Raw genomic sequence first — 19,738 nt, 5'->3', positions numbered from 1 at the left:
TCTTCAACTAGTTCTTATGAGTCATTTGAACTAGTTATGTGAAGAAGATGAATACGGTTAATATGGAAGTTCTCATATGGATAACCATTGGTTAACTATTTGTGAACCAACTAAGTGTACACGTTTAGGTACGGTTACTCAAACCTAAATGAAATACATTTCATTTGTTTGTGACAAGCTAAGTTTCGATCTAACGGTTGAAAGATATTAGCTTGGTTAAATCAGGTTTTTCATCTAACAGTAAATATTGAATGTTTTGTTACCAAGGTAACTAAGATTGCAACCCTGATTTGAAAACTATATAAAGGAGACATCTAGTAACTGGAAAAACTAATCCCCACATCTCCTGTGTGATACTAGTTGGTTTTGCTAGAGTCCGTTCTCCTTAAACGTTAGGTTTCTTCTCGAGACCATGTAGGTTAACGACTGAAAGACTTCATTGGGATTGTGAAGCCATACGAAACTACTTCTCTTGTAGTAGAGCGATCTGATCTTTCCATTTTCTATCGTACGAGTTTAATTGAATAATTGACTTGAGATTATATCTCCGATAGGGCAAGATAAAAAAGAAATCACAAACATCTTCGTCTCATCGTTTGTGATTCCACAATATCTAGTTTCGCTACCATAAGATTTAGATTATTGTGAGGTGATTGATAATTCTAGGGAATATAAGTCCGGGTTATCAATTGGTTCATGTTCACCTTGATTTTACCAAAGGACGGAACAAAACTCTTAGGTTTATCTGTGGGAGACAGATTTATCTATCATTGTAGACTTTTCTGTGTGATACGGATTTGTTTATTAAAGTCTTCGACTTTGGGTCGTAGTAACTCTTGGTTGTGCGTGAGATCAGCTAAGGGAATCAAGTGCGTAGTATCCTGCTGGGATCAGAGACGTAAGGAGCGCAACTGTACCTTGAATCAATGTGATATTGATTAGGGTTCAACTACAGTCCAGACCGAAGTTAGTTTGTAGTAGGCTAGAGTCTGTATCAGCTTAATACAGTGTGGTGTTCAATATGGACTAGGTCTCGGTGTTTTTCTGCATTTACGGTTTCCTCGTTAACAAAATTTCTGGTGTCTGTGTTGTTTCTATTCCGCATTATATTTTTTTATATAATTGAAATATCACAGGTTGTGCGTTAAGATCAATCAATTATAATATCCAACCTTTTGTTGTTGATTTAAATTGATTGACACTTGGATACTTGTCTTTGGTACCATCCAAGTTTGTCTCTCTAGTATTTGATAAAGACTCGCAGATTTCCATTTGCTTGAGTAAAGATCAAATCGAGAGATTGAGACATTAACTCTTTGATATACTTTTACCTAGATTAAGTCTGACTGTCTAGTTGATCCGAAAGTATATAAACACCGCTTTCTCTGGAAAGTATATTGGAGTTAGTCCATACAAATTGTTAATTGAAATATTGGGTGAGGTTGTTAGAACCCGCTTTTTCAGAATGGACCATAAAAAACATAAAATGACGGCCATCGTTTATGTCCACCCATACTCGCTATATAAACACCGCCCAACTAGCGATTAAGTCGCACAACTTATCTATTGTTTAGGACAATTTTCTCATTTTCCCACATATGTTTATTATCTCTTTATTGCATATCTGGGAAGATAGATGGATACCAACCATCCAAACAGTGCCCCCTTCTAGTAATCCACATTTTCACGGGGTCTTGGTTAAGGATTTAATGATTCAAGACTCTGCTGAATGGAACATTCCCGTCCTCAACTCTATCTTTGATCCCCATACTGTCAATGCCATAACCATTATCCACATTAACGGTACAGGTAAGGATTCTCCTAAATGGAATCCCAATATCTCTGGTGCATTCAACACCAAAAGTCTCTATTATTCTATCAAGAGATTTGACCATAATTGGCCTAGTATATGGGAAAACATATGGAGTATGCATGCTTCCCCTAGAGTTAAATTGTTTGCTTTCAAATGCCTACAAAATATGATTCCTATCAATAGTAGACTTGTTCAGTTCATGGATATTTCTAACTCTTGTTCTGTTTTCTCCCAGCACAATGAATCCCTAGAACATATATTCTTTTCCTTCCCGTTTGCTAGGAGTGTGTGGTTTGCTTCTGACAGCAACCCCTTTCCACCAAACTTATTTACATTTTCTGTGAAGGTTTGGATTCTCCATTGGCATACTAACCCTGCAGGTTGGGACAGCTCTCAAGGACAATGGAGTGCTAAATGTGCCACTATCATCTGGTACATTTGGAAGGCCAGATGTGACAAAGTGTTTAGAGGCTTTAACCCAAGTTCGAAAGATGTTTGCACGAGAGCCGAAATGGACTGGAAAGCTCATGCTAGCCTGGAGTGCCCTCTAGACAACGCTAGTTCCGTAAATGCTCATAAACCAGAGCCCACTTGGAAAAGCCCTCCTCCGAGAATTAAGAAAATTAACTTTGCTGGGACTTTTGACAATCATAGACAGGTTGGAAGCATAGCCTTAATATTGATAAATTCTATTAGTTGGTGCAGGGAAGTGAAGAAGCTGGAATGCAGGGCGCAAAGTCTGGATGAGGTGGAGGTGCAGGCGGCTTTGGAAGCAACAACATGGTCATATCAGTTGGATACCACAGTCGTTCAAATTGAAGGAAGCTGCATCAATATTATCAAAGCTATTAACGGAGAGGACTACCATATAGATTGGAAAGCTAGATCCAGAATTAGGGACATTCATGAAAAACTTGTCACTTGTAGTTTGAATGTGGAAGAAAAAAATTTAATCTTTTTGTGTTGTGGAAAAAGACAAACCAGGCTGTTGTTGCATTGGCTTCAAGGATCAATTCAAATGCAACCTGTAATACTGCTTCCCCCACCTAGTTTGTTGTTCGATGCTTTAAATTCGGATAGGCTGAGTTGCCATGTTCCTCAAGGCACTCAGACATCTCAACTCTTGTAAACAACTTTCTTATTTTTAATCTAAGATTTTATTATCAAAAGAAAAAAAATCTCTTTATTGCACTCAATTTAACTTTTCCCCACGTATCTTTATCATCTCTTTATTGCACTCAATTTAACTTTTGTTAAGTGCATCCTTATTAATTGGAAGAATTGGATGAAGTGAAAAGAATAAAGATTGGAGGCTTCAACTAGAGTGTGGATATATGAAGGAGTCTGAACTTGAGTCATCGAATTAACTAGTTGTTAGTAGCCATAACTCAGTCGAGCAGCTATTGCTTGACCGCAATAGTGGATGAAAATAAAAATGGCATTTCCCCGGCTGTTTTTCCATTTGGTCATCCCATAATGGCACCAAAATTCTCAAATTTGCTCACTTGGTATTGAAAAATTTGGACTAAATACGAGGATGAAAAACATTGTGAAAGTTAATGTATACTTTCCATTTCTCTATTCACCACTCTATCCATTTATAACATTGTGATTCTATGGATGTCTTCTTTCCATTTAAATGCAATTTTTTCATTAATTAATAAGAAGAACAAAACAGACAAAAATATCTTATTATATTAATTAAAATATCTTCACGCAATCACACTCATAATACTCTTATGTTAATTTTTATTTTGGCATTGGAAAGAAATTATACCAATAAACAATAAAATCCCAAAGCATGCATTTACATTCCGGTTAACAGACAAACAACAGTACCGATTATCTTGTTAACTATAGATTCCTAACTAGCAAGAAAGAGGCTTCTCCGGAAGTTCTTGTTTTAAAGATGGAACCTCCCATTAGAGGCTACCATAAAGCACTTCTTCTTTTGGTTGTCAGTTATTATTCTCTAGTTCTTAATCACATATGCGCAGAACAATTTAGCAGTGCAGGAAGATGCGATTTGTATCAAGGGAGTTGGGTTTACGATGAATCATATCCTCTTTATGATTCCTCTAATGTCCATGGGTCTCTGAAAGTTTCCTTTGTGTACCTAATGGTCGACTTGACAAAGATTATCTCAAGTACAGATGGAGCCCAAGCGGATGCGATGCACCTAGGTAATTAAACTTCCCTATTCTCTTGTGTATGGATGAAGTAGATTTCAGTTCTAATTCTCAAGTTGTTTTTTAACCAACCATACAGGTTTGATGCCGAAGACTTCTTGAGGAGATACACGGGTAAACAGATCATGTTTGTGGGTGACTCGATCAGCAACAACCAGTGGAAGTCTTTGACTTGTATGATCCATGCAGCTATCCCGAATGCAAAATACTCTGGGCACTTAGAGCGAAATACGGTCTCCATCAATTTTACGGTGAGATACAACCTTTTAGCTGCTGATATCATTTAATTTAATTTTGAACAAGGAAGAAAGTTTTCTTTAACAACAATTCTAATCGGACATTACAAGACACTATCTTAAAAAACCGATTCTCACAGACAAGTGAACCCCACAACCACCAACCCACCTGAATTAACAGGGGGCAACTGGTTTTGTGAGTATCGGTTTTAAGGGACGATTTTTTTAATGTCTTTTTTATTTTATTTTACTTTTTTTTAATGTCTATTGAGCATTTTTGTTATTTTGATTGTGTACTAGTACCCTGGGATTAAGACCTTTATAACTAATTTATTCTCAATAACTAGGTAGTCGGTCTAGGCCTATTTCTGGTGAACTTTGGTAAATTATGACAAGGAAATTAAGACATTTTGATGGAATATTGGCAGGAATACAACATTTCTCTACTTTATAATAGAAATGTGTACCTTGTTGATTTGGTTGCTGAAAACTCGGAACGGGTTTTAAAGATCGACACCATTAGCACTGGTGATGCGTGGAAAGAAGTCGATGTTGTGATCTTCAATACTTGGCATTGGTGGTGGCACACTGGAAGATTACAAGGGTAAGATTTGTATTTGTTTTTTTTTTCATAAGCTTATCTTTTTCATTAAAATGAAACTGAAAAGATTTTTAAATTTTATGTTTTTTTGTTTGAAGTTGGGAGAAAATTCAGGAAGAAAACAAGTCATACAAAGATTTAGATCGATTGGTGGCCTTTACAAAAGGATTAACTACATGGTCAAATTGGATTGACAAGAACATTGACCCCAAGAAAACCCAAGTTTTCTGTCAAGGAATTTCTGCTGCTCATCTCGAGTAAGTTTGCGACTTCGCTCTTATTCTCCAAAAAAATAATATGTTGCAAAAAAGTTGAAGCTGAATTTCAATTACATTTGTCTTGTATCTGGTTTCTATCTATTATATGTGTGTAGTATCTAATCTATCGTAATATCCATGATCAAACTGAATTATAACCTCTTTTTTTGTAGTGGCAACGATTGGGGTTCTCCAGGAATGAATTGCGCGATTAACGGAACAGTTTATCCTGGAAATCCGATACCTGGAGTGGCTGTAGTTAAGCAAGTTTTAAGTAGGATGTCGGTTCATGTTAATTTGTTGGACATCACAACTTTGTCACAATTAAAAATAGACGGGAATCCATCATATTATGCCAATAAAGGTGGGACGGCTCACGATTGTGGCCATTGGTGCCTGGCTGGTGTACCAGATACCTGGAATACTCTTTTTTATGCATCTGTTGTTTTGTCAGAAAGTGCATAACTATAAGTATGTATGTCTATGCTTCTTATGATCCATACTTCTCCTACGTCTTGATTTATTTATCTTATTTATATCTTAATCAAAACTCATCTAACATTTTTTGTTTATATGTTCTAGCGAAAAATGTAAGTAGTTCTCTAAATCTACTTTTCTTTTTTTGTGATTTCATCTCGAAGAGGATCTAAAACTCTGAAGTATAATATGTAACAGGGAAAAAAAATGTATGTAGTCCCAATCCCTAAGAGCATCAAATTTTCGAAATGACAACACTTCGAGTGAATGGGAACATTTAGTAGCGCATAAAGCCTTCACAGTACAATAACAACAAAATAGATAGTTCATTTGCTCTTTAGTGCAATAGCAATAAAAATAGCTATCAAGTTTATATTTTTTTTTAATGCAAAAGAAAAGCTGCATTCATTAATGGGAATTACATAATTTCTTGATAACCGATAACAATCCAATCATCCCAAAGATGCCAATCACCAATTGGTCTGATGGTTGGCATGCTCCCTCCCACTGTAGAGGTAGGGGTTTGAACCCTGTAATTGCTGAAATCACTCCAATTTAAGGAAAGGAGTTTGGATGTAGTTTAGGGACCACTAGTCTAGGACATTAAATAAAAAAAATCATCTCAAAGATGAGTTTTTCATAGTCCTTTGGAATGTTACACCAAAAATCAAAAGAGGATTTATTAGTACTAGGTTTCTTAGCTATGGCATAGGCTACATTATTAATTGTTCTTTCAACATGATTCAACGCCAAAATACCAAAATACGAAAGAGTAGCAACAAGATGCCTTATTTCTTGACTTTTGTTAAAGGGAGAGCAAAAATGGATCCTAAGATTACGAAAATCGTAGTCGACTCGTTAAGTACATCGATTCAATATATTTTTTTCTAACTCGGACAAAAATAACCTTACTAAATATACCTGACCAATTAAGGTCCACGCCACCACCATCATCTTCCATATGAATTAGTTGTTAATCAGAGTTTCACTAGAAACTTCGTTAAGTCCTCTAAGAGTTTCACCAGAAACTTCATATGTAAATTCCATCATCACGATCATCCACCAGTAGAACACTTTTCATCTTCTAACTTTATGCTATAAGTACAAAAAAAATCCATTTATCTTTCTCAAGTTTTTCTCATCCAAGATGAAGAACACATATTATTATTTAGAAAGAGCACTTTACCCATTGTTGTAGGTTTGCTTACGGTACCTTAACAACAAAATAAATTAACTGTGATATATATTATGTATTACTAGGGTTTGATTATCCAGGTATGGTGCGTTTTCATTTGGAATCAATTCGTGGTGACATTATAGACCTCCTCGATTGGTGCAGGTATATTCAATTAATCCTTATCAATATGAATTTAGACCTAAATCAAGATTTGCTTGTGATGGGACTTATTGCTACGGAAGTAACCGAAAGACAAACTCATCCCTGTTGGCTTGTTCTTGTTCAATTTTTCAAGTCATTGATATCCCAATATAATTCGGGGACTCATGATTTATTTTCCCTAATCTCACTGGTATTTACGGTTTGAATTGCTTAAAGGCTCGTCGATGGTGGTGGTGGAGTTAAATGGTGATTGGGTGTGAAATTTCTGGTTAGTGGGTGTATTTAGTAGGGTATACTCGTCCGAGATGGAAAAATATATTAAATTGCTCCTAGTTAACGAGTTAACTACGATTTTTGCGCTCCTCGGATACGTTTTTGCTCTCTTTCTAACAAAAATTTATTTCTTCTATAATCCCTTGGTTCATCCAATATACAAAAGGGTTGGCATTGTTGATAGAGTTAAATTTATTTCTTCTATAATCCCTTGGTTCATCCAATATACAAAAGGGTTGGCATTGTTGATAGAGTTAACCACATTCTGACAGTATGCTTCAAAGATTAAGTTATCAATTTGCATTTCCTTGGACCACAATAAAGCTTCTTCCATGGCCAAGCATTTGTTCTGCATCTTGTACTTCATAGAAGTGTCTGCCTATGATTCCCCAGCCTACACCTGTAGAGTCTCAGATAATTAGACCAATACGAATATTTTTTGTAAAATGATCAAATGAAGCATCAATGTTGATTTGTAATTGATTATTTTCTGGAGAAGACCAAGTTTCAGTATTTCTATTGTATTCTCAGTAATCTGATATTGAGAATCTGAGGAGCATTAAATCACCAAGCTATCAATGCTTTTAATAGTATACCACTTATTCATATCCTTATTTGCAAAAGCTTTCATGCATATGTTTTTCCAGAGGTGTCATGCATACATATTAGAGTAAGAATCCAGACAATTCTAGTTTCTGTATGCTCTACATAGATAATCCAAGAAACAACACTTGTGTATTGAGATTGAATATTAGATACATTAACATTCATAGATAACCGGATATATCTAAAGTAGTCACAGTCAATTAGGAGATGCTGTAAGGTTTCATCTTCTCTGTGACAGTCGGCCATTTTTTTTTATCTATGTCTATCTTATAATGACTTAACTTTTCTCTAGTGGGAACAATTTTTTTTAAGCATTTTCATATGAAAAGTTTAACTTTATTGGGAGCTTTAATCTTCCAAATGGCTTTTGGAGTTTATTGAGTTTGTCGATTTCGTGAATTCACATCGTAAGTCAAGGCCTTATAAGCCGACTTAACTGAAAACTCTTCGGTTCTATTTGGTTCCCATATAATTTTATCTTCACCGTACTAAACTACATGCATCTTTAAAATTAAATCAGCTATGTGTTTTGGAAATAGAACTTGAACTAGAGGAGCATTCCATCTTCTAGGATTTTGGAGCATAAGATCTATCACATAAATTAATCAAGCCGGTTCCCCGAAGCTATCACTAAGAATAGATGGTGTATCAAGACCTTTTACATATTTATCATATTAAACTAGGATTTTAGTGTCACATCTAACATCCCATTTATGATATTTCTTAATATTTCTAATCCTTGCTCTAGTTCATTCCAAATCCAAGAGGAATTATGTTGTTTATCCTGCATGTGAATAAATTCACAATATGGAGAGTATTTTTTTTTCATGATTTTTACCCAAGGTTTCTCTTATTTTGTACAAAATCTAACGAGAGCATTATTATACTGCTCTAAATTCCTAAAAACAAGTTCCTCATCTTATTTAAAAAAGCAAGGAGAATCCCAAGCAGTTAGATCAATACCACCATTATTTTTATGTCCCCACAAGAATCTTCTTTGAATAGTGTCAAGTTGTTTCAGAGTATTCTTTGGAAATATGAAGTTTCTCGAATAATGAGCATGGATGGAATTCAAAAAAGATTTAATCAAATTTGATCAGAGTATTCTTTGGAAATATGAAGTTTCTTTGAATAGTGTCAAGTTGTTTCAGAGTATTCTTTGGAAATTTGCTTAATTGTTTTAGAACTTCACTGTTGAATCCTGTTAGCAAAAGAATCTTGAATGAAATTAAATGAAGTTGTCTTAGATTTTCCGAGAAGAATTGGTAAACCTAAGTATTTATCAGATGAGCATATTTGTTTGACACCCAATGTGTTGACTATGTTTATTTTCTCCTCATAAGACAAGACTCATGTGATGAAAGCTTTATTTTCACCTCATAAGACAAGTCTCATATGATGAAAGTTGTTGATTTTGCAAAATTAATCATCTGTCTAGAGAGGTCCCCAAATTCCTTAAGAATTAAGAGAATGTTATTAACATTATTTTGATCAGCTTGAAAGAAGAGTAACAATCATCTGCAAAAAGCATATGATTGATAGAGGGAGAGTTGTTGACGACTCAAATTCCTTTAATGTGTTTGTTTATTTTATCATGGTCTAAAGATTTTGTGAGAAATTTCATTGCAGATATGAAAAGGTAGGGAGACAATGTTACCATTTAACCTCTTGAAGGAGTATACGAATCACATATACTACCATTTAACCTGATTGATACTTTATAAGATTCCTCCAATTATCATAGAAAACCAAACATTGAATCATCTTATCGATAAAGGACCATTCCAGATGATCAAAAGCTTTCGACGGGTCAAGCTTCAGAAAAAATTGACCAACTTTGTTTTTAGATATCTTCATAGAATGAATTAATTCATGTGTTATGACAATATTTTAATTTATATATCTCTGGGGGGCATAGGCTGCTTGAGTTGGTGAAATAAATCTTTTTAATAAAGGGTTTCATTTTAAAGACCAAAATCTTTGAAATTATTTTATAGGAACAGTTACATAGGCCAATTGGTCTGTAATCATTTGGAGTGGCAGAGTTCTAAGCTTTAGGAATGAAACATGTAATGGTTCGGCTAAGATGGGTTGGCACTATCTTTGTAGTGAAAAAATTATGTACCATAATTATAATATCATCACCAACTATGTCCCATTGGGACTGAATAAATCCTACATGGAAACCATCTGGTCCCGGAGCATTACAACTAGCTAGACTTTTAACAATGTTATAGATTTCATCCTTCGTAGGTGTTTTCATTATAATATCATTAGCTTTCTGAATTATAATTGGCTTAATGAGATTAAAAGAGGAATCATGGATGATTGTTGAAGTAGTAGTAGCTATGGTAGAGAAATGAACAGTAAGAAAAACAACCAGGTCCTTTCTATTATGATACCAATTCCCATTAGAATTTCTAAGAGTAGTAATGTTGTTCCTTGATCTCTTTCTATGTGCTATATAATGAAAGTAAGCAGTGTTATTATCTGCATCCCTAATCCAGTGATCACCTGACTTTTGCTGCCAAAATTATGCTTTTGTTTTCCTCCAATCATTTAGCTTATCAATAGTGAATTGAATTTGAGAGCAGTTTTCAGCACTATAGGGAAAAGATTGAAGATGAGATAGTTGATTCTTGAAATGATCAATATGGTGGCTAATTTTTCCAAAGTGCATGTTCCATCTACACAAGTATCTTCTAGTTATTGTGAGCTTGTTGATAATATTTTAGTACTATCAGAAGAGTTTCATGATCTGGAAATAAGTCTAGAACAAGAAGGATCTCTCAGCCAACATCTTTAACATTTTCATGAGTTTCTAGGCGTATAGCAACCAGCTTTACTAACTAAGAGAACAAAACAATGATCTAAGCCTAAAAAGGAAAGATGATATACTTTTGAATTTGGATAATCCATTGAGCATTGTGGAGAGCCATATTAATCCTAGCTCTTCTATACCGTTTTCCAGTAGTTCAATTAGACCAAGTATAATTGTTTCCAACATAACCCATATTTATAAGACAAGTTGTAGCAATAGTATTACAAATCCAATTATCTATTGAAGTTCTATCTGAGGTTTGACCCTTATCCTTAAGATGAACATTAAGATCACCAATAATAATCCAAGATTGAAAAAAATATGTTATTTTTAAGAAGTTCCATTGATGTTATTTTCTAATCAATATAAGTTGAACCATAGACAAAAGATAAAATCTATTCATGTTTACAAGAATTAGAAGTAACTAGAAGGTGTATCATATTATATTTGCAGCAAACAACATCACAAGGAAAGCCATGTTTCCAAAGAAGAATAAGACCACCAAATATACCACACAGCTAACATATAAATAGTTAGGGTAGGAGTATATTTGAGTTAAAACCTTTGCTCTAGTATCAATAAAAATTTTTCAGCCAAGGAGATTATATCAGGAGGATGGTCTTTAATTATGTCACCTAAAATATCTCTGGTACCTTTGGCTGCAAAGCCTTGGACATTCCGAGATAAAAAAATTTAAAAAAGCGAGGGTATAACAACCACACCCAATAATTCGTTCGGAAATCTGTATGTACTAACTCCAATATTATTCCGAGAGCACCATCTTATTAAACAAGCTCAACCAAGAAAGATATCAAAAGTTATATCTCTTTTTCTCAAATCAAACAGATGGAAATCTATGAGCCTAATTGATGTGAGAAATACATGGACGGTACCAAAGACCAATGTCCAAGTGTCAATCATTATATCCAACAAACAAAGGTCGGATTTACCAATTGATTGAACTATGCACAACCTGTGATATTTCAATTATATAAACAAATATAATTCGGAAAAAACAACAACACAAACAACAGAAATTTTGTTAACGAGGAAACCGAAAATGCAGAAAAACCCCGGGACCTAGTCCAGATTTGAATACCACACTATACTAAGGCGCTACGTACAAACACTAGCCTTTTACAAGTTAACTTCGAACTGGAATGTTGTTGAACCCTAACCAAGTCTCACACCGATTAAGGTACAGTCGCGTCCCTTACGCCTCTAGAACCACGCTGGATTCTGTGCACTTGATTCCCTTAGCTGATCTCACCCACAACTAAAAGTTGCTACGACCCAAAGACGAAGACTTATAAACAAATCTGTCTCCCACGGATAAGTCTATTCTGATAGATAAATTTGTCTCCCATAGAAATACGTACGAAGTTTTGTTCCGTCTTATGATAAATCAAGGTGAATAGGAACAATTTGATAATACGGTCTTATACTCCCGACGAGCCACCTAGAAGTATCAATCACCTCACAATAACTTAACTATATGGTAGTAGAAGAAGTTACTATGGAACCACAAAGTCTGAGACGAAGAACTTTGTGATTACTTTTTATATCTTACCAGATAAATCTCGAGCAAATCTTAGAGAAGATAGTACTCAATAGGATAGAACAAGTAAGTTTAGAATACACAACTACAGAGAAAATAGTTGGATCTGGCTTCACGAATCCCAAATGAAGTCTTCAAGTCGTTAACCTAATATGGTTTTGAAAAACCTAGGTTAAAGGAGAATCAATTCTAGTACGCAACTAGGACACAGGAAAGTGTCGGGATTGGGTTTTCCAGTTGCTAGAGTTCTCCCTTATATAGTCTTTCAAATCAGGATTTGCTTTCAATCAAAGCTAAGATAGCTTAGTAACAAAGCATTCAATATCCACCTTTAGATGAAATCCTGATTTAAGATTGAAGCTAAGTCTTCTAAGAAATAAAGCAATTAATCTCCACCGTTAGATGGTATTAACTTGTTACACACAAATGAAATATACCTTCATTTAGATATAGGTAACCATACCTAAACGTTTATATTGAGTTGGCTCAATAACAGTTAACCGAAGTTAGCCATATGAACACTTTTGTCTTAACAACATTCATCTAACACTTCTAAATAAAATATGATGATCAATCAATCATGAAATATAATCAAATGAATATGATTGTATTTCAGATAGAGTTGTTCAATTGTTCACTATCCATAGAAATATATATGAACAAATTGAAACAAAATTGGATTGATTCGTAATCGTACAAAGTACTTATATAAGAATCAATTCATGAACATTAAGCCACGGTTTGCAAAGATTGCATTCCTTAATTCATAAATGTATTTGTTCATGAGTATGAAAAACATACTTAACCGATTTTAGAACTTAACCACTGTGTTCACTAACCAGGTACGCAAACAACAGCTCCGGACCTTGGTCTTGTCCATTTGTTCGCATATTAGGTATGCGACCAGCAGTCCCGGACACAACTCTTCGCATACTTGGTACGCAAACAAGGTTCCCAGACCTTAACAGCTAAAACCGTTTGTATACTGGGTACGCAAATAAAGTTCTCGGACCTGAATCACTACAAAGCAGTTTGCATATTAGGTATGCATACCGCGTTGTATCTAGACATGGTTAATTGTTCTAAAATACTATTTCAATCATTGAAACATCCTTACAAGACGGGAATAGCTGTCTCACACAAACTATTAGCTTCAAGTAATTTTCAAGTGATTGAATGATCAATACGAAACTTTCAAAGTCGACATCAATTGATTATCTCATATAAATCATGTAAGATGTTTCAATGAAATTTCCACATGATAATCTTTTGACTTAATATTTAGTTTCCAACAAATAAATTGTTTCCAACTAAACTCGTCAAGAATAATGATGAACATAGTTAAAGCGAAAAGCTTCCAACACATATTTCGATAAAAGGATAAGCGAGATAAACTCAGCTCGAAATATCAAATGTATATAATGTAAAAGTATATATAGCTATACGACTTAGTCTCATTAGGAGATAAAATAGAATAGACTTCTGAGTGATATATAAGTTTTAGTCTCCACATACCTTTTGTTGATGAAGTTCCTCCAAGCTATTCTCAGTATATCTTTGTCTTTAATCGATGAACGTCGTGAAGTCTAAAGATCAACTAAACATACTATCCTAATCCGAGACATAGCTATAAGTAGACTAGAAATCAAGACTATAGTTTGATCAGCTAAACTTGAAAAAACAAGTTTGAGATAGCAACGCTTGTGAGTTTGACCGAGCAGTGCTCTAACAATCTCCCCCTTTGTCAATTTTAGTGACAAAACTATCAATACATATGGATTACAAAATAAATAAACTTTGTAGCTTCCCATCCATCATGCTTGATTTCCTTGGCTCTTAAATATTCCTTTAATTCTTCGCTACTCCAAGTACTCCAGTGATTCTGAAAGTGTTCAACTCAGCATCATTATTCTTGAAGATCCGTAGCCATAACAATAAGAAAACAGATGTTCTCAACCAATGTTATAAGGTGTCATAGTATTATTACACAACATCAAAGTCCAATTGCATCACAACTTTGATAATAATACTACGGTGATATGTATCACTCCCCCTTAGTCAATACTTCATCTCACAATGAAAACCACTCCCTCTTACATAATGAAAACTACTCCTCCTTACATAATGATCCGTAAACCATATGTATGTAGTGTGAACTACCAAATAATTCTCCCCTATTTTTTCAATATAAATTGGCAAAGGTACGAAACTACGGGATCATAATTAAATTCTCATAGAGATAATTCATGACTAAAAGAGAACATATCAACTTTGTTTCGATGATTTCACATAGTCGAAACTTCGCGTATTCATCAAGGAGTTTATAAAGATACTGGATAACTCCTACAATATTCCACAGCCGCACTCCCCACAAAGATTTGGTAATTAAGCACAAGTTAAATTAAGAACTCTCCCCCATAATATGTCATTCCCGAAGGAACAACAAGAGCGACCTTAATTTTACAAGAAAATAAGGATTTCTTTGTACATTAACAAATCACATGGATTTGTATCCAGTAAACTCGAATAAATTAACCACAAGAAAACCTTATTGATTAATTTAATCGGAAATGCTCAACATAAGAAAACTTTCCATATAGTACTTTCACATAAAAGTGGATCAAGAAAAGATCAATACTGCAGAAATTCAAAAGTTCGTTCTATCTTTTATCAGTATTTGCATAATGACACAATAGACTTAACTTTTGAGCATATATGAGATAATCATAGTTCACAGACGTAAACACACATATCCCATAACATATTTTTGCAATATATAAAACCAATAAATATTAATACTGCATAATCATCTTCCAAATAACTTAGAATTTAAATAAATAAATCCAAAACATTGCACGATGAAAAGCGTTGGCAATAGTTATGTGTAATCACAATATTTGTTATTCCAAACCTTATTTATCCTTCTTAAAACACAAGAATGAATTCTCATAAGAAGTTTTCTAGACAATAATATCAAGGTTCTTTGATAACTTCATACCTCTATATGACTCCATCATAAAAGGTATCGCTGATATACTTGATTCTTTTGACCGTGGAGATTCCATATTCAAGAGTTAGAACATTCACCTTTCAATCAACAATACAAGCAAGTTTCCTAGCCTTGATGCAATCCACAATGAGGTTCTTCTGGTTTCGTATCAAGACCTTTTGATTTTCAAGAATTTTGGTCTGACCATCAATGAGATGATTTATTTATAGTTAAAGGTTTGCAAATTCGACCTTTGAGTCATTCTGAAAATGAATTAAATCCTTGGCAGATTCAGCAATCCAGGAGTTGTACTCTTTTCTTGCAATCATCTTCTTCAAAACAAGTTCTTGAACCGAATCGCATATTTTAATGTCTTCTTCTATATCAAGATTCACCACTTCCTGAGGTCTTGAAAAGACAAATTTCCCATTCCTATCATTGATAAACTTTTGGATGAGCTACATGGTGCTGCAGTTTTCACTAAGATTGATCTCAGGTCTGGCTATCACCAAATCAGACTGTTTCCTCCTGATATTCACAAGACTGCACTTAGATCTCATCAAGGTCATTATGAATTTCTAGTCATGCCATTTGGCCTTACCAATGCCCCTGCAACCTTCCAAGCTCTGATGAATGATATTTTCAAACCATTTTTGAGAAAATTTGTGTTGGTCTTCTTTGATGACATTCTTGTTTATATCCCTGACATGGAAACTCATCTACAACACATCCAGCAAGTCCTTTCTATCTTGCAACAACATCAGCTCCATGCTAAACTTTCTAAGTGTTACTTTGCTCAATCTGAATTAGAGTATTTGGGAACATCATCACATCTCAAGGAGTGGTATCTGATTCAAACAAGATACATAGCATGACTTCTTGGACAATTCCTAAATCTATAAAGGAACTGAGAGGATTTCTAGGCCTCACAGGCTATTATAGAAAGTTTGTTAAAGAATATGGACATATCAGCAAACCATTAACTGAGTTATTGAAGAAAAATGCTTTCTTATGGTCTGAAGCTGCTACTACAGCCTTCAATCAACTCAAGGTGGCCATGACTACTACACCTGTCTTGGCACTCCCAGATTTCTCCAAAAAGTTCATCTTGGAGACAGATGCTAGTGATAATGGTATAGGTGCAGTACTTATGCATGAGGGGAGACCAATTGCTTTTTTTCATAGCAAACCATTGGGACCTAAGGCTATGAGACTCTCTACCTATGAGAAATATCTCATGGAAGTAGGATCAGCTATTACCAAATGGAGACACTATCTCCAAGGACATCATTTCACCATCAAAACTGATCATGAGAGCATCAAATTCTTTTTGGAGCAGAAGATCACTACTGGACTACAACAAAAGTGGTTCATGAAGCTGTTGGGTTTTGACTATGACATTGAGTACAAAAAGGGGAGTGACAAAAAAGTTGATGATGCATTATCTAGAAGGACACACATTGCAGCCACTCTACACACCATCACTATCTCCAAACCTGTGTGGATGCAAGAGATTGCTTCTAGTTATTCTGATGACCCTAAAGCTCAGGAAATCATTGCTCAATTGCTGGTTTCTCCATCTACAACTCCAAATTTCTCTTATCACCAAGAGATTCTCAGGTATAAGTCCATACTGTACATTGGCACTGCCAACAATGTATGATCTTCTATATTGTATTCCTTGCACTCTTCAGCCATTGGAGGTCACTATGGTATACATGCTACTTATAATAGGGCCAAGCTTCATTTATTTTAGCCAAAAATACAGCAAGATATTATCTCTTTGGTCACCTCTTGTGATATTTGTCAGAGGAACAAGCATGAAAACACCCTACCTGCTGGCCTCTTACAACCCCCACCTATTCCTGATCAAGCATGGCAACACATCTCCATGGATTTCATTGAAGGCTTACCAAAGAGTGAGCACAAAGATGTCATTTTGGTGGTAGTTAATAGGCTCACAAAGTACATCCACTTCATTGCACTTCAACACCCTTACACTGCAATTACTGTGGCCAAATCATTCTTACATAACATCTTCAAGCTGCATGGTTTACCCTCATCCATCACTTCTGACAGAGACAAAGTCTTCACAAGTAACTTCTGGAAAGATCTTTTTCATCACTTAGGCACCAGTCTCAAACTCAGTACTGCATATCATCCACAGACTGATGGACAAACATAGAGGGTCACTGCCTGTTTGGAGAATTACTTAAGGTGCATGACAGGTTTTCAACCAAAGAAGTGGTTCAGCTGGATGGCTCTTGCAGAGTGGTGGTACAATACTAACTACCATACCAGCGTTAAAATGTCCCCATTTAAAGCTCTATATGGATATGATGCTCCCCATCTAGCTTTTCCTACTAACATCACTACTTCTGTGGCTGCTGTTGAGGATTATCTTGCACACAGGAAATCTATGCTTAACATTCTTAAAGACTCATTATATGTTGCTCAAGCAAGGATGAAGCTTTTTGCAGATCAAAACAGAACTGCCAGATCTTTTGAAGTGGGAGATTCAGTCTACCTGAAGTTACAGCCATACAGACAAGTCTCTGTCTCCCTTAGGAAGAACTTCAAGTTTTCAGCTAAGTACTATGGTCCTTTTACTGTAATTGCTAAAGTAGGCAACTTAGCTTATAAACTACAACTGCCACTAGAGGCCAGAGTGCACCCTGTGTTCCATGTTTCACATCTCAATAAGAAGATTGGTTCCACTTATGTACCTTCTCCTACATTGCCACTGGTTGATCATGCAGGCTAAGTCATCATCACTCATATCTCTGCCCTAAGTTACAAAACCATTACAAAAGGAGATCGCACTGTTCAACAGGTACTCATTCATTGGTCTAGTGCCACAGCTGAGGAAGCTACATGGGAAGATATTGCTACTATCCAAGCTCATTTTCCATCTTTTGTCCTTGAGGACAAGGACAATTTGGAGGGATAGACAGTGTCATGTGGTTAAGTTTAGGAGGGTGTACTTAGTAAAACCCCGGGGTGCCTTTGTAATCTCTTTTCATTTTTATTTTTGGGCCACTCTCATCCGTACACGTGTGCTTCACGGATTGCTTCTTCCTTGGGATGTCTTGCCCTATTAAATGTGTAAGAGAGGCGGCCGGCTAGTTAATGAATTTTGTTATCCAAATAGAACTTTTGTTCTCAGGCTGATTTTCGAATCAGAGTTATTAAATCCAGTAATTCTGTTGTTTCAATTTGTTCATACCAGAACAGATTAATACTGCAAAATCATCTTCCAAATAACTTAGAATTCAAATAAATAAATCCAAACATTGCACGATGAAAAGCGTTGGCAATGGCTATGTGTAATCACAATATTTGTTATTCCAAGCCTTAGTTATCCTTCTTAAAAACACAAGAATGAATTCTCATAAGAAGTTTTCTAGACAATAATATCAAGGTTCTTTGATAACTTGATACCTCTATATGACTCCATCATAAAAGGTATCGCTGATATACTTGATTCTGTTGACCGTGGAGATTCCATGTTCAAGAGTTAGAACATTCACCTTTCGATCAACAATACAAGCAAGTTTTCTAGCCTTGATGCAATCCACAATGAGGTTCTTCTGGTTTCGTATCAAGACCTTTTGATTTTCAAGAATTTTGATCCGACCATCAATGAGATGATTTATTTATAGTTAAAGGTTTGCAAATTCGACCTTTGAGTCATTCTGAAAATGAATTAAATCCTTGACAGATTCAGCAATCCAGGATTTGTACTCTTTCCTTGCAATCATCTTTTTCAAAACAAGTTCTTGAACCGAATCGCATATTTTAATGCCTTCTTCCATATCAAGATTCACCACTTCCTGAGGTCTTGAAGAGTTCTCCATATATTTTTTTTATTAGGGGTGGAAAAAAAATATAATATATATATATATATATATATATATATATATGTTTGTGAACAAGAGAAAGAAACCCTTGTTATGGAAACCTTATAAACTCATAAGAAGGAGAAACGGACGTTCGCGGACCGGTTACAAAAAGATAATGGGTCAGAAAAGATCCAAAGTAAGGAAATACACTCGATTTTCTGATATCTGATATAATTTCATAGCTCGATAATTAGAAGATTCTCTTTCAATTAGAGCACAAGAAATGATCAACAAGATACACTAGTTACTAAGATATGACTCAACATTCACATAAGAAGAAAACAACTATATTTCGAACACAGGATCAGATGATATCATACAACGAACTTGAGCATCCGACAAACATCATACTTGTAACTCTCAAGTTAGTTTCAAGGATGAATATACCTAGAACTAGGTAACATAGTGAGATGTAATCCCACTGAGAAAATTGTGGGAAGAGTTGTAAATACCTTCTGGGTGTTTGTGTCGTGTATTCTTTACCTTCCTTCGGTTATATCTTATTCTAGAAGAATTGAACATAAACCTTTTTGAATACCCATCAGAAAGATTTTTCTGAAAATTAAGTCTAGTTACTCTTGAGATCCGTTATAGAGGATAAGAATTATGAGAATTCCATTTCCTAGGATTTGATCTGCCAGACTTATTCTCATACATTGGGAACGTGTACATTTGTG

The 19,738-nt window shown here is 35.1% G+C and overlaps 1 protein-coding gene and 1 pseudogene across 1 annotated transcript; both read left to right on the top strand.

The window, feature by feature from the left end:
* The first annotated feature begins 1,709 nt into the window (after positions 1–1,709).
* Positions 1,710–2,942, top strand: LOC113359547. The gene has a single exon (XM_026603161.1). The coding sequence runs from the start codon at positions 1,710–1,712 to the stop codon at positions 2,940–2,942; it is 1,233 nt and encodes a 410-aa protein (XP_026458946.1).
* Positions 2,943–3,722: 780 nt separating this feature from the next.
* Positions 3,723–5,561, top strand: LOC113359546 (annotated as a pseudogene).
* The last annotated feature ends 14,177 nt before the right edge of the window (positions 5,562–19,738 follow it).

Source organism: Papaver somniferum, chromosome 3, assembly GCF_003573695.1.
Source record: "Papaver somniferum cultivar HN1 chromosome 3, ASM357369v1, whole genome shotgun sequence".
In the NCBI taxonomy this organism is placed as follows: Eukaryota; Viridiplantae; Streptophyta; class Magnoliopsida; order Ranunculales; family Papaveraceae; genus Papaver; species Papaver somniferum.
The sequence above is the reverse complement of the archived record's forward strand: the minus strand, read 5'-3'. Positions and strand labels throughout refer to the sequence as shown.

What these genes read in the sequence shown, in the direction of transcription:
- LOC113359547 (XM_026603161.1), top strand. Translation starts at nt 1,710, where the DNA reads ATGATTCAAGACTCTGCTGAATGGAACATTCCCGTCCTCAACTCTATC.